We start from the raw sequence: 21232 nt of genomic DNA, 5'->3' as shown, positions 1-21232 counted from the left end.
TACTTCCACTTAATGTTTATAAAATGGAGTCATGTTATTAAAATGTAAACAACTTTATTATTAATCTGTCAGAAATTAGCGTTATATTACTATAATATTGGTAGCCCATCAAGCAAAAAATAAATGCCCGAGAAGTATAATTACTGTTCTGTTCTATGGCCCCTATTTAAAATATTGTTCAATTATCCCGAAGCAGCCAATCACACTGCGACAGCCTGAAAACGCTTGTTTTGGTTTCTCTCAGGGCTTGCATAGTAATTCTTTATAGAAAAAAAACAGGAGACAGACAGTCCTTTGTGCTGCACTCTAGAGATGACCCAAATAAAAATGATAGGACCAACAAAGAAATAAAAAATAAAAGTTAACCTTTTAATCTATATACATTAAAACAATGAGGTCACAAATAACTCTAAATCTCTAAATGATAAAAATGTATTGAAAATAGGGGTCGGTGTGAAGTAACCTAACCTTACGGATTGGTCTATTGCAGGGGTGGGAAACTACCAGTCTTTAAAATCTCACCTATTGGTGGCTCTTTAAGGTATCCCTGCTTCAGCACAGGTGGCTCAGTGATTGACTGAGCAACCTCTGCTGACGCAGGGGTATCCTGAACACGTGGCCTGTTAGTGGCACTTGAAGACTGGAGTTGCCCACCCCTGTTGTAGAGGGACAGAAATACTGGATAGAAGGTAACAATTACATTAAATCTTAGTCCTAGGAGATCTGTCACCAGATAAGTTACTATACTCTTCCCATCACTGCTAATAAACAGTGTAATTCTGTGATTATGCCAAAAATCGCGTGCGCCTGCGCACGCCTGGAAAAAACATAAAAAATAAATAGAAGCGCTCATACCTGTTGTGGCGTCCGCGCCGCGTGGAACTGCAGGGCGGATGTCTCCTGGCGCGATCCTCAGATTTGTTCTTGGCTGGCGACGGCCGCCTCACGTGAGCGGCTCCAGCCAATGAGGGTGAACTGCTCACGGCTGCACTTCCCTGTCTGTGCTTTGCAGTTTCCCTGGCATAATCAAGATGCCGCTCAGCGGCATCTGGTATAATCGAGCTCTAAGGCTGCGTCCATTCTTCCGAAGACCGCATGGAGACATGCGCGTGATGTCCCCCGTGTTTTTGCGGTAGAGTCTTCTGGACAAGGTAGATGCAACGTGGGGGGCGTGCCTGTGATGTGACGGAGCTGGGGCGAACCGTTCACGTCACCTCGCTGTCGCGCCGGGCAATCTGATTCCGCATGCCCCTCCTGCTGTCGCACGTGCGATCATTGCCTTAAGGCATTGTCATCGCGCCGCACGGTCATCGGCAGCCTGGACGCGGCCTAAGTGCTGCCGGCGACAGCGACACGATGGTGACGTCACACTGTGGTCGCTGGAAAAATCAAATTGACTTCCAGCGATCGTGACAAAGCTGTTGCGCCTACTATAAGTGCACGTGGCGGCATTACATTTGTTTTGCCGCGACGTCGCTGGCACTATAAGCGCAGCCTAAGGCCTCGTTCAGGGTGCCAGAGGCAGGAGTTGGAGGGCGGGAATGAGGGCGGCAGTCTGCTGGGCGATGTGTGTTAATCCCCAGCAGACTTTTTCAGGAGTTGAGGAGGGCGCGGGGCTACAGACGTGAGGTGAGGGATCCAAGTTGCAGTCTTAAAATCATTCTCAAGAATGATTTCATTGGCTGCCGAGGTCCCAGTGACGCTGCTGCAGCTTCAAAAAACGAATTTTTTGTTTATTGAAACTGTAGCCAGCGTCAACTCCTGGCTTCGGAGACAGGGCAGCTGCTACCCTGACAACCAGTATTCAATTTGAATACTTTGTGTCCCACGGCAGCTCGCACGGCAGCACGCCCTCCCTCTGAAGCCTGCACCCTGAACGAGGCCTAAGAAACAATGTGTGAAGAAGTGGCAGGCGGCTTTCTGCTAACTAGAGTGCGAAATGACTGGTGACATTTTCCACTTTGTGTTCCTGATCGCGGTGCTGTATTAGGCCTCGGGCATGGTCAGCGCTTAGGCGCTGACCTGTGCTGAGGCGTGCTGCTGCTCGGCAGTGAGCCCCTGCAGCCGCAATGAGAGCGGCTTTAACAGGGGCTCGCGCACGCTTGCGGAAGCGTGTGTCTTACATCTTTAGTTTCGGCGCTCACGGGAGCGCAGGGCCGGTCACGTGAGCGGTTCGCCCAACGAGGACGAACCAGCTCCGTGACGTCACTGGCCCGCCCCCAGACACGCCCACGGACGGCGCACGCTCTAAGGCCAGGGAAAGCACCGCTTGACCTCAGCGCGCCTCCGCACGGGCGAAGTGTCTATGGACCAAGCCTTAGTAGTTTTTGTTTTGTTTACCCCACCTCTTCCCCCTAAACCTGGCACCAAAAAAAAAACTACAAATATCTTGGGACCAGGGCGTGTAAATCCTTTTTTAGTTCTGCCTGGGGAGGGATATGCAGTGTGGCTATGCTGATATATACTCTTAAGGTTTCTTAGAACAACAATGCTGGGCGGGTTTGTGTGTACACTTGCTTTTCGTTGAATAAGTTTTTTAGCTAATCCCAGTGGCTTTGCCTTGTCAAAAGATGTTTAATAGGATTAGAGACGCGTTTTTTTTTTACATTTATTGCAACACGGGCTGAAGTCCTCTTCTGGTTTTTGAGTTGCTATCAGATCTCGCCGCATGGTAATCGGTAACATCTGAGTGTTCTAAACATGCATTATGCAATATATCTATCTGTATACAGGAAGACGCTAGAAAGACTATATTAATTTTATGATATTCTTAAGCCTTTCCCTCTATTTAAATTATTATTTTTTATAATTCTAAAAAAAATGTTTGATTTGGCCGCATTGGCAGTGAACCGTGTTATTTTCAGCTCTGGGGACCACCTGCTCCCCTGATATGCCTACCTCCTCGAGGTAATACTGGTATCTAATGCAGGTTTAAATATTGTATGTCCGGCTGGGGCTTAATCTAGAGAGGTAAGTATCGGTGAGCAGAAGGTCGTTGGAGCTGAAATTAACGTGGTTCATCTCTGCCGTTTTCCCTAAAACAGCAGACACGCATGCCGAGGGATGTGTCGGTCCTCTCAGGAGTTGGCGGCTTTACGTTGGAAACCGCATACAGGCATACCCCACATTAACGTACGCAATGGGACCGGAGCATGTATGTAAAGCAAAAATGTACTTAAAGTGAAGCACTACCTTTCCCCCCACTTATCGATGCATGTACTGTACTGCAATCGTCATATACGTGCATAACTGATGTAAATAACGTATTTGTAACAGGCTCTATAGTCTCCCCGCTTGCACACAGCTTCGGTACAGGTAGGGAGCCGATATTGCTGTTCAGGACGTGCTGACAGGCGCATGTGTGAGCTGCCGTTTGCCTATTGGGCGAGATGTACTTACTCGCGAGTGTACTTAAAGCGAGTGTCCTTAAACTGGGGTATGCCTGTATAATGTGACATTATCGCAGTCTAAAAACGTTCTTCAGCATTCTTCGCTGCCTACCCTGCATTTCACTTTGTGTTTTTCTATATTTTTTTTCTTCTGTTTTTGCCCTGTTGGTTATTAGACACTGTCCCATTTTCCTCCCCTTCTCCCCCCCTCAAAAAAAAAAAAAATGCTTGCTCCCTCATATCATTGGAGATTGTGGTACCTCGCTCGAAACCCCTGAATATATGGTTGAGGTCGCGTGCTGCCAGGGATAGATACAAGGCTAACGTGATGTGAGTGTGAAGAGCACACAAGAAGATCCCCAAAAGGGCGCACTGCAGACCTGAGTGGTATTAATTTTTATATGTTGTATGTTTGCGCACCCAAGGACCATGATTTAATACCACTCAGGTCTGCAGTGCGCCCTTTTGGGGATCTTCTTGTGTGCTCTCCCTCATATCATGCAGCTTCCTGCTGAAAGCGTGAGCGACTTCTGTTCATAATGCCTTGTAGGCAGATTAAGAGGACTGCTGAACTTGGTGTTGTATAGTACATGAGTTGTGCTGCCAACTGGTCTGATAAGAGTCGTGCCTTTAATCAATCGCGCCTGGGAAACAAAAAAAGCAACAACACGGTAGTTTGAAAGGTTCTGTTTTTGCAAGGAAAATTATTTCTTATTGCTAATTCCTTTCTTTTTACACCAGTGGCCTCCAACATTTCACAGCGCCACTCCAAAAGTAATTATTTTCCTCTTTTCGAACTTTTGGGATGATCCCATAAAAATCCCATTTGAAAGAAACGTATTTTTTACATAAAGGAATTTATTAAGGTTGCAGACCAAGCAATATCCTACATGTTTTTTTTTAATGTAATAAATCGGTTCTGTAGTATGAGAATACTTGTAGCATTTTTTTAACTGAAGGACATATTTAGTTTATTATAATGTAACACGCATTTTTTGTTTCTATAGCAACCACTTACAAAGTCACATCCCCCTCCTCTTCTGAAACAGGCTCTGGCACACCCCTTTTTGAGCCCTGCCCTCTCTCTAGCAGTGCACCAATTGTATCTAGTGACTGCCTGGTCACATGATCTTCCCCACAGAACTTTGCATCTTTGGTTCTCTTCTGCTGCACTTTAGTGAACCTCCAAGCTGAATTTTTGCAGATCGCTCACCAATTTGGCTATTTATTGATTGTTGTGTGGATTGTACGGATGCACATATTAAAGAGGGGGGGGGGGGGGAATACATGAAACCCGCAGTTTGGACTGCTGCTTTAATTGGGTAACTGATGCAGAGGGAGCCGCCTTCTTTGTAATAAAATAATCTGTCAATTTCTGACTCCCTCTTACCTCTTCTACATGCCCACCATTTTTCTTTGCAGTTTTCCTTGTTTCCAGTGTGTGTCCTTCCTATCACTGAGCTCAGTGGCGTTACTACAATTTTTGGGCCCCCCTGCAGAATTTTTTTTTTTTTTTTTAAGGCTCCCCTTGCTCACACTCAAATTCTCTCCCCCTTGCTCACACTCAAATTCTCTCCCCCTTGCTCCATGTGAGCGGATGCAGTAGTTGGGCCTGATTGTCTAGGCAGGCTCAACTTCGGGCGCTGACCGGGATACTGGTACACCGGTGGGGGGCAGGGGGGAGGGCATGGTGTGAGGGGATCGACACAGACATTTTATTCAATGGTTTACCAGGAACAAATACATTGTTACTCTTGTTTTCAAGAGTTATGATGACAAATACATGGTTACAAATACATGGGTACATTAGGTCAACTGTGTTATTATACATTATATATAAAGACATTGCATGAACAGTTAAAGATAAAATAAGTTATAGACATGTGTAAGACTCAAGTGATTACCAATCATAGTTCTTTGAGCATTTCACAGTGATGTGTGTTGTAGTTACATTGGAGGACAAAGCGGCATATTGAATTGTAGTGTGTCTAGTTTTACTAAGGCAAGTTTGGGGTGCTTTGCAATATGCGACTATGCCATGTACTGTACCTATAATTGGTACTAGCATCTGCTGTGCAATGCGCTTTCTGGCCAGTGGGCTTAGGGAGAATTTGTTCCTATAAAGTGCACCTAGTTTAGCATAGGTTTTGGATGTCGGGGTATCAATGTGCAACCTAAATGTTAAATGGGCGTCAAACCATATGCCCAGATATTTAAAACTAGTAACGGGCTAGGATGGTAGTAGAGCTGGTTCTAATCTGAAGCGCTGTCATTGGTAGTTTTAGAAATTTAGCCTTGTTCACAAATACTGTTGTTAATCTTGTCAGTGCTTAGAAACAGTTTTGTTTTGGGAAATCCAATTTTCAAGTCTCAAAAAATGATTGAAGTATGTATTCAAGGTCAGAGAGGTGAAGGCTGCGGGCATATACAATTGTCATCCGCATACATGTGTATTGATCCCTTACAAGCTGTAGGTATATCATGGAAGAGTAGGGGCCCCAGAACAAAGCCTTGCGGGACACAACAGGTGATATCCAAGGGGTTGGTATTAGTGCCCGAGATGCACGTTGGGATCTGCCTGATGGGTCGGAATTAAACCAGTTTAAAGCATGCTTCCCTATTCCTGAGCACTGGAGTTTAAGCAGGGTAATGTAATCAACCGTATCAAAAGTATTTGCAAAATCTAGGAATATTGCATCAGTGAGTTGTCCCTGTTTCATTCAACACTGGATCTCATTGCAAACTTTTAGGAGGGTAGTTACCGTGGAGTGTTTGGGGCGGAAGCCAGATTGGAATTGGCTAGGGAAATTTGTCTTGGTATAGTAATTGCTTAATTGGGAGTGAACACATTTTTCAATAACTTTGGATAGTAGTGGGAGAAGAAAGATTGGTCTATAGTTCAAGACAGTGTTTTTGTCCCCACTTTTGAAGATTGGGATAAGTCTGGCAGTTTTGCAGGTCTAAGGCCGCGGTCCCAGTCACTGCCACAGCGCACGGCTCGGCGTGCGCTGGGCTATCAAGTCCGGCCGGTCCCAGTCCCTACCTTGTCGCGCACCTTTCCCCAGCGGTGCGCGACGGGTTTTCAGGGAGGCAGGAGAATTTGAACTCAACATCTGCGACGGAGGCGTGGCCACGCCCCCACCGGCGGTTCAGCCAATAAGGGCAAACCAGCTGTGGGATGTCATGGCCACGCCCCCGCAAACCCACAGCCACGCCCCCTCCCGTCGCAAACCTTCCCTCCCCAGACCGCAGATCGCGGTGTAGCGCTGTGCACGCGCCGCCCCTCCCCCCCCCCCCCCCCGCCAGGCGCGTGTGCCACAGTGAAGACTGGGGACTCGGCCTAAGGGATGTGACCTGCAGACAGAATATTATTGATTAGGGAAGCATGTGGTGTGGCCAATTGCTGGGGCACCCAAGTCGCAGGAACTTTGATTGCAGCAGGTCAGGTCCACATTGGCCGTTCAGTTTCAATTTGAGGTGCGCTTGTCTAATCTCCTTCCGATACCCGGCAAATCACCTGCTAGAACAGATATAAACAACGCCTGAATGTCAAAGGAACCATCAAACATGAGGCTGCAATAATTCTATTCAGTGCCCAAGGATGGAGGAGTGGCCAGTTAAAAGGCTTGTGCCACGCCTAGGCCCCTTGCCTTCCCCTCACCCCGCACTTGGACAATGTAACTTGGGTGACATTGTACCTCCCCTGCCTGTAAAGATCCTTTTTTTTTTGTTTTAAGCATGCACTTTAAAAAATGTTGTTTTTCTAGATTGATCAGTTCAATTGACTGAATGCAAATAAAAGGTTTTTATTTTGTTGGTAAATGTGGTATTGTGTCCCAAGATATACAAGCTTTGACGTGTGTAGTGCTGCAGGGGGGACAGGACATTGCATGTACTCTTTAGATTAACTTGATGTTGGCTGCCAAAAAGTTTGCTGTTAGAACCTTAACGTCGCTGGTGGGAGGAGCTGGGGATCTCATCAATGGGGAGCATGTGAGCAACTTCAATAGTGGTTGTTTACAGGATTATTCCTCTTATCTGAAGCGTACAGATTGCTTTGTAAATTGTATATAGACGTTTTACAAATCCTGGTGTATAATCTATAGCTGCGTCCATGTTATCCTGTCTTGTGTATATAATACAAAGCCGCCTTTGAAAGGGTTGGCACACCAAACTTGTTATACAAAGATAACACCTTTTTTTGTTTTGTTTTTTTAATTCCAAAATATCAACGTTTTGGTGCAGTAGTTACACCTTCATCAGGATTAGACTTTTTGTTGAATAGTATAATTCACAGACTAATGGAAAAGTGTATTTTCATGTTATTATATTTCCGCAGTCAAGGTTTTGGTTTCGTGCCCTCTTAAGATGGGGGAGGTCATTTTAAACTCCACCAGCCACTTAATCTACGGGTTTGTTTCTTTGCATGCAGGGTAACTGGGGGACTTTGCTCATCTAAATATTGTGAGAAACACGACTTCTGTAAGTTGCTTGCTTTGGGTACATCGAATAATTTTCGTTACTGAAGCATTCCCAAACACCTCATCAGCACACCCCAAATCGCAAGTTGCAGACAGAATAAAATGCCTTTCCTTTTATTGATGCTAAGGAATGCATACTTGATCCCATATATTACATCTTTCCTGGTATCTGCAATACCAATGGTATCGCTCTCTCTTCTTATGCAGGTGTAAGAAGCAGTGACCAGTCATGGCGGGTGATGTCATCATGCTGATGCGAGGGCTTGCCAAGCTCAGCAAAGCTATGCTGGCAGTACATGCGGGTCATCTGAGGCAGACAACCCTTGGTGGAGATGCTGCCATCTTTGCTAGGGGCTGGCAAGTGGCGGCCGAGGAACGTTTCAGTGCTGCTATGGGCAGCATGCAGGCAAGTCTTCATTTTATTCTTTGTCTCACTGGGGTGCAAAAGTGTCTTACTGTGGGGGACTTCACTTCTTGGTGCTGAAGTATAAAATGCAACACGCGACGTGTTCTTGGACCTATCCTTGGGCCAGCAACACCAAGATTTAGCGATAACGGTGCATTTCCAAATGCAGAGAACTGGACATTATTTATATGAATCTGCCGGTTGCCCAAAAACTCTGCTCTGCATCAACCCCTGAGGAGGGGTTTGGGAACCACTGCAGATCAGAAATGTAGCATGTTTAGTGCTAGAGGGATCGGCCGGAAATGCCACGCCTATCCAGCATCGCCAAAGTTAAATCGGTAATACTGCCAACTCTTGTGACTGGCCCCTATGCCCACATGATACTTATGAGGGAAGTTAGCTGTGCTCTCCGTAGGGACTGATATGGTCGTCCAATAGGCAGCTGCAACAGATGAGGTTGTGGCTTTCAGGAACGGCAATATTTGTTTCCTCTGGCAGGGCAAAGACACCGGACCGCTAACATTTTGCCCGGTTTAGTTCTGGAACAAAATGTGTGGCGTTGCTGCTTTGTCAGGGGTTTATATTTTCACTGTCTTGGCCAGACATGCCCAAATTGGTCCTATCCCAAGTAGATACAAACCAAGTATGTTAACTTATTCATTTCAGCCATTTAATGCCCTTTGTATTGGGTGAGACATCGCACCTTTAAGTTTGATAATAGCCATGATTGTCATAAAGAAACAGGAGAATCTTACGAAAGTTATGCACAACTTTTACCCAGATTGTCTAAGTACAGACGAAGACAGAAATGTTTTCATCCAACGATTTGGGCCATTGGCACTTCCTTTTCCCCCTTTATTGGCCTACGTTGTCCATGTTTACCGCCATAATATGCCAGTACATTGTAGGTGAATATCTCATCACTTGGCTCTCCTGGTGATTAAATACAAATGTGTACTTGTCCTTCATTCCTTTTTTTGTCCGATTTTAGGATCCAATGAGCTTTTTAATGGTGAGCGGCATCTCCTCAACAGGAATGTCAACCTCCCATACACTTTATATTTCAAACCCATGTGTCTCATGAACGGACATCGTATTATACAAAATGGAAGTGTGCAAAAAGATCTCATTTTAATTATTTCTTTTTACGTAAAAACAGTGCAAAAAAAAAAATGAAATTACAATATTATGTTTCAGGATCTTGGCAAGCAACAGGAGAACCTATCCGGGCAGGATCTAGAGACAGAGTACGACTTCTCTGGGACAGCCTCGGAGATCGCTGGCATGGACTGTTCCCCCTCTTCCGGCCAGACCCATGAAATCCATCACACAGAAGCAACGTCCAACGCCCACAGCCAGAATGCAACCTACACGAGCCAGGGCCAAACAGACTATTCTTTCCGTGCTGACAACGGAGCCTTGTTTGGGAACGTCAGGGACACTGTGGGCCCTTTTGCAGCTCCAGGCCAGCAAAGAGCCTTCCACCAGGACCATTCTTCTGTCGGTGGACTAACGGCAGAGGACATTGAAAAAGCCAGAGAGGCCAAAACAAACCCAGAGCACAAACCTCACAAACAGATGGTACGTAGTCCTTTTCTTGTTTAAAGGGGTGCAGTCTACAGAGCCTGCTAGTGTTGGTTGAAACGGCAAGAGTATGTGTAAACAGTAGTATTTGTGACCTAACTTTATGGTGCATAGGATTGGAACTTGGAGAGTCAGGCTTGGTTCACCATTTCCCATAGAAACACAACAGTTGAGGATGAGTGAACAGGGTCGTAGAATAAAGAGTTAATTTTGACGGCAGAAGAACCACTTGGCCATCCGGGTCTACCAATTTTCCGATCTGTAACACCTTCAACCCTTTTTGGTCCTTGACTTTCTGTTGTAATTAGGAAAGCCTTCTGTCTGCCCCAGGCATGTTTGAATTCCCTTACTGTTTTTGACCCTACCACCTCTGCTGGGAGACTATTCCATGAATCCACCGCCCTTTCTGTGACGTAGTACTTGCTCACATTCCCCCTCATCCTGCCACTCCCCAGGCTAAGAAGAAATGGAGTTGTCAACGAGTATTGCTTGATACACGTTTGCCTCTCAAAAGCAGCTGGTTACCACCGCGATCATATTTCGATACCTTGATGTTTTTGGGGGGGTTTTCCTCACCAATGGATAATATAATACTGGATGAGGAGACTGTTTAGGAGACAAATGCTAGTTAATAACTGTAGAGGGTTGAGGATCCTACACTACATTTCAAGGGAACAGAGGGTTGTAATGTATTGGGGTTTAAAAAAAAAAAAAAAAGGTATTTGGTGTATTTTCTTTCTACCTTCACACTTCTCGTGTTCATCCTCGTCACAAACTTCCTTTTTGAAATGATGCATCCTTCATTCTTTTTGAAGTAGTGTCGTCAAAAGCAGCTCTGCATTGTTACTTGGTATTTATGTTACTTTACCGAAGCTTGGCGAGCACTTGCATATATGAATATATTCACTCACTCACTCAGAATGCCTGCACGGGAGCTGAAAAAAGTGGGACTGCACCATAAAGGTGTGTGTGTGTCATGTCATATGTCTAAACTCCTCTTCCATGAAGAGTGCAGGTTCTAAACTCTGGAGCAAAGCTTTCTAAAGCCATGTGCTTCTTTGCACGTCCGCACGCCCAATCATTTGTCTGCAGCGTTCAACACAGTGTTGAAGTTTTGGAATATACGTGATTTGATCACTAGAGGAATATGGATGAGCTGTGGCAAAAGTATCCAGTCGCTGTTTCTCTTCAGACTTGGGGCACTTTTATTGTCTTGTTGCTTTATTCTGTTAGTGGTTACACTCAACTGTTCCCAGCCTGCAGTTCAAGGGACACTCTCCTAGTGACCTACATTAAAGCTATTATAAATTGGAAGCTGTCAGCAATATAACATTCTCCATTATTTTTGTTTCATAATTTGAGTGCGCCAGGGCGTAGCTACCGGCACTCTGCACGTTAAAAGCCTGCTGTAGGGCAGGTCGTGTAATGTGCTCCTACGGAGTGCCGGAGGGGCTTCTGGCACACTGAGGGTGAAGTTTAGAGCAAAATTGAAGCCCTATAACAGGACCCAGAAAAGCTCAACATGTCTAACGGCTTGCAGCATTCGGCTGTGACTGTGGCTTTCATATATTTAGTGTCTGCTCCTGCAAACATTCCATACCCATTATCTAAACAATTAGCCATCCTGTTCAGCCAGACGGAGCTAATGACCCACCGTGTATGTTTAGCATGCGATTTGATGTCTTATTAAAGGAAAATCAGAGCATTACAAGTATTTCTGAAAATATTCATAAATATTGGGGGGTTTTTTATTATTTTTTTTTGCCCCTCTTCCCCTTTTTGTTATTTATTTGGACTTTGGCGGTGTGTGCTTTATAAATATTTTCTTTATCCCATTGATATTCACTCCCATTTCTATCCCTTCCCCTCTTAGCTCTAAATAAAAAAGCTGTGTGTGCTGTGCACGCGCATAGTAAGTGAAACTTCTTTGACTTTTGTCACAGAAATTGTATTTGTATTGGTGATGTTTTAATTAAAAATCAAAATACAATATCATTGACAAAACGCAAATAAATTTGACTTAGAACATGCGTACACATCCCTTGTATTTGCACTAAGCGTGAATTCCTCGTGTGTGCGTGACTGTGTGTGTGTGCGTGACTGTGTGTGTGTGCGTGTGACTGTGTGTGTGCGTGTGACTGTGCGACTGTGCGTGTGACTGTGCGACTGTGCGTGTGACTGTGCGACTGTGCGTGTGACTGTGCGACTATGCGTGTGACTGTGCGTGTTACTGTGTGACTGTGTGTGACTGTGCGCGTGACAGTGCGTGTACGCGTGACAGTGCACGTGACAGTGCACGTGACAGTGCACGTGACAGTGCGTGTGCACGCGACTGACTGTGCGTGTGACTGTGTGTGTGTGCGTGTGACTGTGTGTGTGTGCGTGACCATGTGCGTGTGTGTGTGACCGTGTGCGTGCGTGTGACCATGTGACGTATGCGCAGCCCCCCTGCACCTCACACATCCCCCTAACCTATTCACAGTCAGTGTGTGTATGTCAGTCAGTGTGTGTGTATGTCAGTCAGTGTGTGTGTATGTGTCAGTGTGTGTGCATGTGTGTCAGTCAGTGTGTGTGTATGTGTCAGTGTGTGTGCATGTGTGTCAGTCAGTGTGTGTGTATGTGTGTCAGTCAGTGTGTGTGTGTGTATGTGTGTCAGTCAGTGTGTGTGTCTGTGTGTGTATATATGTATGTGTGTGTGTCTGTCACTGTATGTGTGTCTCTCTTTCTGTGTCCTGCCCCCTCTCTCCTCCCTCCCCCCCCCCCTCACAGACAGGCAGAGCTGCGGACCCGCGGCGGCTCTGCCTGAGACTCTCCTCCCTCCCCCCCCCCCCCCTCACAGACAGGCAGAGCTGCGGACCCGCGGCGGCTCTGCCTGAGACTCTCCTCCCTCCCCCCCCCCCCCTCACAGACAGGCAGAGCTGCGGACCCGCGGCGGCTCTGCCTGAGACTCTCCTCCCCCCCCCCCCCCCCTCACAGACAGGCAGAGCTGCGGACCCGCGGCGGCTCTGCCTGAGACTCTCCTCCCTCCCCCCCCCCCCCTCACAGACAGGCAGAGCTGCGGACCCGCGGCGGCTCTGCCTGAGACTCTCCTCCCCCCCCCCCCCCCCTCACAGACAGGCAGAGCTGCGGACCCGCGGCGGCTCTGCCTGAGACTCTCCTCCCTCCCCCCCCCCCCCTCACAGACAGGCAGAGCTGCGGACCCGCGGCGGCTCTGCCTGAGACTCTCCTCCCCCCCCCCCCTCACAGACAGGCAGAGCTGCGGACCCGCGGCGGCTCTGCCTGAGACTCCTACTCCCCTCACAGACAGGCAGAGCTGCGGACCCGCGGCGGCTCTGCCTGAGACTCCTACTCCCCTCACAGACAGGCAGAGCTGCGCACCCGCGGCGGCTCTGCCTGAGTCCTCGCCCCCCCCCACCCCCACCCCCACCCCCCGGCGAGATGCGGCCGCACCGGGCACCGGGCAGATACCTAATAAAGGCCCCCCCCCTCCGGAAGTGCTGCGTGGGCAGAGGCAGTGTCGGCGGGGAAGGGGGGCAGCGTGTCATCGTCAGCGGGAGCTGGCTTGGTGCTGTGGGGAACGCAGCTCACTCTACCCCCCCCCCTCCCCGTTCCATGCCTCGGCCGAGGGAGGTCAGCAGGAGTGGCGGCAATTACATTTTGAGGGCTGCCGCCGCCGCATGTCAGCGGGTGGGGGGAGCAGAGCTCGTTATGAGCTGCGGCGGCGGATACCCTCCATGATCCCTGGGCTCCTCTCCTCGACCCCGGCGGCGCTGAGTCAGCGGGACGCAGGAAAGCGGAGGTAGGGAGGAGAGAGGCTGCGCAGCATGTCAGCGGCCGTTAGGAGCGGCGGCTATCGCCGCCGCATATGTCATGGTGTGTGGGGGGTGTGGGGCTGGGTGGGGTGTGGGGGGTGATTAGGAGCGGCGCCGGCGGCTATCGCCGCCGCCGCCGCCGCATCTGATTTGTGGAGCGGGTGTGATGTCAGTGTTGGGGTCGGGCTGAGCCAGAACACAGCCCGGCCTCAACTGCCAGCACTGACGTCACATCCGTTTCATTTCTGTCTCCACAATTCTTTTTTGCCCCATCACGAATGAGGTGCCACTAAGGAAGTTTCACTTCAAAAACAAAGGAAACATTTCAGATTCACACTTTATTTTTGCTTAAACAAACAGAGGTTCCCGTGAAAGATTACACTACCCCCACGAGTTTAGGAGTGCACGTTACTTGTAAATATACAGCTTCTACTTCTCTGCAGAATAAAACAGTGTATGTACACATTGACGTGACAATTGATGTGACACTTATATGCTTATATATATGTTGTGGTTATTTTGGGGGTTCAATATGAGCTTGTAGGTGTCCTGTATGTTTTACAATTCTTGTTCAGTTAGTCTTAGCTGATTGGAGAGTGGCTCCTCCTACCTAGTTTGAAGCTCACCCCCGCCCACTTTTAAATGGTTAAAAGCTCACTCCATTGCATCTCCCACTCTCAGGGGAACTTGCTTGCTTGCAGTGTGATTGTGACAAATCTATTACAGAGTGCTTTTCCTGGTAATGTACAGGTTAATAAGAGCTTCAATCAGACTTAGAACTATGCAACTAATTTTGACAGATTTTATTATAAATCATTCTTCCTGGCAATGCACAGGTTATTAAGAATGTATATTAGTGTTAGGTACCCTTGAGGTGGTCTGCCGTGTAGTGGCTAGGCACTGTACCGTATATAGATTTCACTGGATGTGCACTGAGCTCTGTGTTCTGTCTCTGGTTTTAAATTTTATATACACATTGAGCAGAATCATTTCTTCTCACCAAAGTCAGCAATGTTATACTGTACTCTCCCGAAAAACCTTAACAAATGTAATCCTAGAATCCAATCTACCATCTGCGTTCCAAAAAACAAAAACTAATAGAATGTTTGTTTTTGATTAACCTTAAAGAGTAAAAAATAGATGGGATCTTTCCAGTAAAGTGGTGGCCCCGAACAATCGTTAAATGCCATTTGCTTAACTCTTTCCCTGCCAAAAGGTCCTGGAGAATTTTTAGTGCAGACACCTCTGGCAACAGCAGGGTTAAGCAGCCAATGTAAATTTACTTTCATTTACTTTAAAATCTCTTAAAGAGAGATTTGCATGTGTCATTTTTTTTTCTTTTGGGGGATGTAAACAAGAAAACACCAGCAGGTGTTGGCATTGCAGTTGTCTCCCCAATATTGGCCAGCATTGATTTTGTGTATTTCCTATGTTCTGCACTTTGTAATCTGATGCAGGAGGCTGCGGTGTGTCAACTTCTGAAGGGAAATGCAATATCCACCCTAGGGCGGTTATCTGCTCTACAGGAAAAGCATCGGCTGCCTGGGAGAGCGAATACTTCTTCATGAAGTGACACGTTTTCTCAGGCACACAAATGCTTCATGTGTTTCATACTGGCATGGTATTATGTTACAAGATTGCAAAATGGTTTCAGTGATGAACAGTACAGTATAAAGACTTGTTTTTATTTTTTTTTACACTTTTATTTATTTATAAAATGTTTTTTCTACCAGGTACATTGAATTTACCTCTTGTTTTCAAGAAGACGGTGTGGATTGGAGCAAAAAGGCATACTTATTTATAGAAGTTAAGCCAGTCTACCTAAAATGATCCTGGCCCATGTTATTGAATAAGCAGTGTACAGAGCGTATACAGTAGGGTGCTTACATATAGGTACACAGAGTGAAGATTATGCAAGGATACTGGCCGTGCCTGTACATACTGACCCTGTAATAAGTGCTGTATAGACGAGTCTTTATCCTACCGGTATGGTTAGGAACTTAAAGGTTTTGAGTGAACATTGTGTACAATATAAATCTACTGCGCATGTATGGTGTGTATATCTGCAGAACGACTTGGAGATTCGTTAATGTCTGTTTGATATTGCAGTGAAGCTAGCTGAAGATTGATTTAGTTGACATGGTCAGGAATGCATTAGCCTTCTCTGCTGAGCTGATCCTGGCAAACTTATTTTTTTTTATTATTATTTTTTTTTAAATTTTTTATTTATTGGTCCATTGCTGTTGATTTGGTATAAACATATTGCAGTGTTGAGATTCCAGGAACGCCATGAATCCCGTACTGCTGTGATTTTTATTTCATGTGGTATCTTATTGCATACACCTGTGATATTTCACCTGCTAGCGAAGTGCAACAGGGCCTCCTGCAACAGCCAGACCAATATCCACTGTACCAAATCCATGATACTACCCCTCTTTAGTGCTGACTAAGTGTCGTCTCTTACAGCTCAGCGAACAAGCGCGTGAAAGGAAAGTGCCAGTCACACGGATTGGAAGACTAGCCAACTTTGGAGGTAAATTTATGTTTTTTTTTGACATTTTTTATTTTTGTTCTGATGCTAAAAATCTAGGCATGCATTTTAAATAAGATGGCAAACCTAGGTGCCTAAAGTCATACTGAGAACACATTAACCAGTCTTTGACACGGTTAGCTAAACAAATGTCCTTGTATACTTGCAAGTCTATATATTATTAAAACTTGATTTGAGCATACGGTGCCTGTGTCCTGTTTGCCTTTGCATCGCTGCCCCATGCAGTGCTCATGGGTACAAGCTTCAATTGCTGTGAGTTTCTAATATGTGCTGTGTGTGGATAGAGATCTGTGTAGATAGAGCTATATGTATAGTTGTGTGCGTGTCTCTTGCTGATGTTTTTTTTTTGGGGGGGGGGGGGTTGTTTACGTTGCACGATGCCAATCTATTCTTACCTGTAACTTTGCTTGTTTTGGCTCTGCCTGTAGCACGGTTTCGTGAATAATATAGTGCTTTCACTAGGGGCTCACACTTAGGATTAAAACATGAATCTTGGTGGCCATGTAGAAGTGACCTCAAAATACCGAATATCACAATCACCCAAGCAAAATTTATTTTTATTTTTTCCCCTTCAAAGTCATTGGCTAACCATTTCTTTTGTGCAGCAAACTAGATCGCCCTTGTGGTGTATATATTTCCCCCCGCAGGGGCAGACGCACGGAATCGGCATTGAGCGAACATGCACAAAATGAGAACATTTGCAAATTATAGCGTTCTAGTTGGGAGCACCACTCCGCAAAATATGCGTGGTACGAAATGTCACTTCATGAGGCTGGGGCGTCTGTGAGAAACATGTTGCTTTTTGATAGTTCGTACTCCTTGCCTTTTATAGAGTTTTATAAACATGCACGGCTGTAATATTGTCAGCATTTGCATGACCCGCAGTAAATCTTATTTAATATAAGCAAACTCTTCTGTGGGTTTTGTCTTTCTTTGTGTTTTTTTTTTTTTTATATACTGTTTTTTTTTTTGTTTTTTTTTTAATTATATTTATATCTATCATATGGAAATGGAAAAAGCCTTGTTTTGTTTCCCTAGACCTCCACTTAGTGCAGCGCCAGTTATCATTTATTCATGGAGCCGGGCTTGCAGGATTTCCGTTACGTCTGGCATAAATTAATAGTCTGACGCACCAATCCTAAATCCAATCAAACCTTTATTGGCTGGTTCAAGCTAATAACGTTTTAATTGTATTTTAGACGTGTGCAATCCGTTACTTGTCCTGGGTATGTGCAGATGCAGCTAATGGCCTGAGCACCCAGCTAAGCTATTGTTTTTTTTTTTTTTTTTAATGTATTTTTAAAATTCATGGTGGATAAAAATTTAAGATGATGCACCAGATGCATCATGGGCACTTGGTTGTGTGAGTTCTGTTTATTTTCTCTTGATTTGCAATGTAAGTTTGTATTCTTATCTTGTAATTCTCGCCTCTTACAGGTTTGGCTGTTGGTCTGGGTTTTGGAGCTTTAGCCGAAGTTGCGAAGAAGAGCCTAAGTCCAAAAGCAGATGACGGTAATGGCGAGTGTATGATCCCTTCTAAATTTCACAACTCCTTACTGCTCTTCTACCTCCTCGTTGTAATTGGCAATTGACACCTATTTGAAGCATTGCTATTTGCTGGATGCTGCAAGGATGGTCCCCTTGACGCATGGACATTCTAGAGTGTATTGAGTAGGAGGCACTGCTTTTTATCTTGGAGTATTTAAAGCTGCAGTCCCCAACTCCAGTCAAGGTGGCTGTTGGCTGAACCATTGATTGAGCCACCTGTGCTGAAGCAGGGATATCCTTAAAACCTGACCTGTTGGTGGCCTTTGACTGGAGTTGGCCACCCCTGATCTAAAGCATTGTGCCCTGGGAAGTGAAGGCGAAGCAAAGTCCTGCATGCCAGGAACTCTGTTAGCGAGGAGCATGGTAAAACCAACCCCATTAAAGCTGCAGTTCAGTCTTTTTTTTTTTTTTACATTTATTTTTTTACTTCAATAGTTTCATGTGTGCAATCTCTAATTACCTAAAGAACTGTATAGCTGCAGGTCAATTCGTTCTCCATGTATTGATAGGTCGAAATTTGGTGACATATTAAAAGCTGGGATTTGTTTATAATCTGCTTGTCTGTCAGTGGAAGCTCATGAATATTCATGAGCAATCCTGCACTGACATGTGCTAGAGGGAGGGCGGGGCTGACAAAGGGGTGTGCCAGGGCTTGTGACAGGACATGAAGGGGCAGTGCCTTAGCAAATGGCTGTTAAAATAGAATACAAGAAAATTGGTCTTTCAAATTTGTTTTTTTTACTACAGAACTGATTTATTAAAAAAAACACACATGCAGGATATTGACTGAACTGCAGCTTTAACGTTCAAATAAAGCCAAACGCCTGTATTTACCAAGCCCTGCTGTTCCATTAGATACCTGTTGCTCCATTAGATACCTGTTGCTTGTGGTTTATTCACTTGAATCACCTGTAATGTGTCTTATGGAATTGGGACTGCTTGGTAAATAGAAGCTAAAATGTGCTATATATTTTTTTTTTTTTTGTGTATGTGTGTATATATTGAACTCCTCTGATGTGAGTCATTGTAAAAGCTGTTTTGAGTGAGGGTACCTCAGACATCTGTTCCTTATCGTTGGCACCTGGGTAGAATAATAACATGCTGGAGCATTGTAATTGGTCCACACCCATGATTTGCACCCCTAGAAATCGCTGCATATCGACTCGCATCACAAGGCTCCATGATGTCAGTGGCTCTTAAGGGCAGAAGTTGGCTGGTCTCAAACATTCCATTTTCAATTACATCAATTGCAGTATATTAGCAGTATATTATATGGAATGCCTAAACTCCTTCCTCTTCCCCTTTAAATTTGAACTGTGACCGCCGAGAACAAAGATTTCATGCCACAGAGGGACCACCAAAAAAAAAAGTATTTTTTTCACTGCACTCTTTAAAGGTGAAAATGTGTTCATTTAATACTCTCCGGCTACATCCCTCAAATACAACCAGGTGTCAGGAGTATCCTCAAATTACAAGGGAGTCATGCTTTGTTTATGCCTTCTTTTGATGTGTGAATTTTAATCTGGTGTCTTCCAAGAGCAATATAATAATTCAGTGCTCGGTAGCTTTCTTGACTTGGATGTTTTTTCAGTGCATGTCTGTTTTTTTTTTTATACCTTCTGATTTATGGCAGTGCTCTCATAAGGGAACCCTAGCCAGACCAGAGTTGGGTGGTGATCAGACGCATAAAGGTGTGCACCTATGTTGAAAGTGGGCTGTGGGGTTGGTTATTCCCAACACTTGGTTTAGCTGAGATTCCTTGTGTGTTGAGAATTACGTGATACTGGCATGAAGAGAGAAGATGGTTACTTCAGAAGAGCCATGCAAACCTGCTGAATGGGTAAAGACTCTTCTGTGTGCAGGTTCCTGATACGATCTTAAATAAAAAGTTCCAGCCATTCCCATAAATGTGACTGCAGCTTTGGGTTGGTTATTTAATTGGTGTGTGTGTATATCCAGACATGCAGTCCTCTTAAGCCCATGTTGACCTAATGCTGGATGAAGGCTCCCCAATGATCCAAGTACTGCGGTTCCAAGCCTCTCTTCTCCATGCTGCTCCAACAAATGTTCTGGTTTCATCCTCCCATCTTTCTTTTGGTTATTTGATATATACAGGCATACCCCGCTTTAAGGACACTCACTTTAAGTACACTCGCGAGTAAGTACATATCGCCCAATAGGCAAACGGCAGCTCGCGCATGCGCCTGTCATCACGTCCTGAACAGCAATACCGGCTCCCTACCTGTACCGAAGCTGTGCGGAAGCGGGGAGACTATAGAGCCTGTTACAAATGCGTTATTTACATCAGTTATGCACGTATATGACGATTGCCGTACAGTACATGCATCGATAAGTGGGAAAAGGTAGTGCTTCACTTTAAGTACATTTTCGCTTTACATACATGCTCCGGTCCCATTGCGTACGTTAATGCGGGGTATGCCTGTGTTACATACATGCTCCGGTCCCATTGCGTACGTTAATGCGGGGTATGCCTGTGTTACATACATGCTCCGGTCCCATTGCGTACGTTAATGCGGGGTATGCCTGTGTTACATACATGCTCCGGTCCCATTGCGTACGTTAATGCGGGGTATGCCTGTGTTACATACATGCTCCGGTCCCATTGCGTACGTTAATGCGGGGTATGCCTGTGTTACATACATGCTCCGGTCCCATTGCGTACGTTAATGCGGGGTATGCCTGTGTTACATACATGCTCCGGTCCCATTGCGTACGTTAATGCGGGGTATGCCTGTGTTACATACATGCTCCGGTCCCATTGCGTACGTTAATGCAGGGTATGCCTGTGTTACATACATGCTCCGGTCCCATTGCGTACGTTAATGCGGGGTATGCCTGTGTTACATACATGCTCCGGTCCCATTGCGTACGTTAATGCGGGGTATGCCTGTGTTACATACATGCTCCGGTCCCATTGCGTACGTTAATGCGGGGTATGCCTGTACAATATCTACGGTTTGATATATTTTTTTGGGGGGGGGGGGGCGGGGGATATGAAACTGGATCCTGCGACATTTATTTTTCATCTCTTGGAACCACAAGTCGCACAGAGAAAGTAATTTGGAGATTTGCTGGGATAAGTCTCTGATGTCCTCCTCGGTGAGGTTTGGCTGGCTTGACCCCTTATTGATGTCTTATTTTTATTTTACCAGTGCCTTGCTTTCCTGTGCTAAACGAGTAGTAGTACTTTGCAGTTGTAACTGGCATAAAAACGGTCACCTCTAAATGCCTTTATACCGGAAAAGCATACTGTAGTTGTGTTGAGGCGAGAGAGAGAGAGAAACTTGGTTCTTTCTGCGCTAAAAGAACGGGAGATCCTTGAAACCTCCTGTGATGTTCTGTCACCTGCCTGATTTTTCCATCTCGTGAGCTTGCTCCAGCATCATTAGTGCACAAGTTACTCTGGCTCCTGGGTTATGTGCAGCTTCTGTCCTTCTAAT

At 45.6% G+C, this 21232-nt stretch overlaps 1 protein-coding gene across 2 annotated transcripts in view; it reads left to right on the top strand.

The window, feature by feature from the left end:
- Positions 1–21232, top strand: part of COQ8A (coenzyme Q8A) — a 66660-nt gene that overhangs the window by 8609 nt on the left and 36819 nt on the right. For both annotated transcript variants that reach the window (XM_075595482.1, XM_075595481.1), the window contains exons 2-5: positions 8078–8276; positions 9474–9857; positions 16139–16205; positions 17661–17735. In XM_075595482.1, the coding sequence (XP_075451597.1) occupies positions 8100–8276; positions 9474–9857; positions 16139–16205; positions 17661–17735 (703 nt within the window). In that variant the 5' untranslated portion in view covers positions 8078–8099. The remainder of the gene's footprint in view (positions 1–8077; positions 8277–9473; positions 9858–16138; positions 16206–17660; positions 17736–21232) is intronic.

This window comes from Ascaphus truei, chromosome 4 (assembly GCF_040206685.1).
Source record: "Ascaphus truei isolate aAscTru1 chromosome 4, aAscTru1.hap1, whole genome shotgun sequence".
In the NCBI taxonomy this organism is placed as follows: Eukaryota; Metazoa; Chordata; class Amphibia; order Anura; family Ascaphidae; genus Ascaphus; species Ascaphus truei.
The sequence above is the reverse complement of the archived record's forward strand: the minus strand, read 5'-3'. Positions and strand labels throughout refer to the sequence as shown.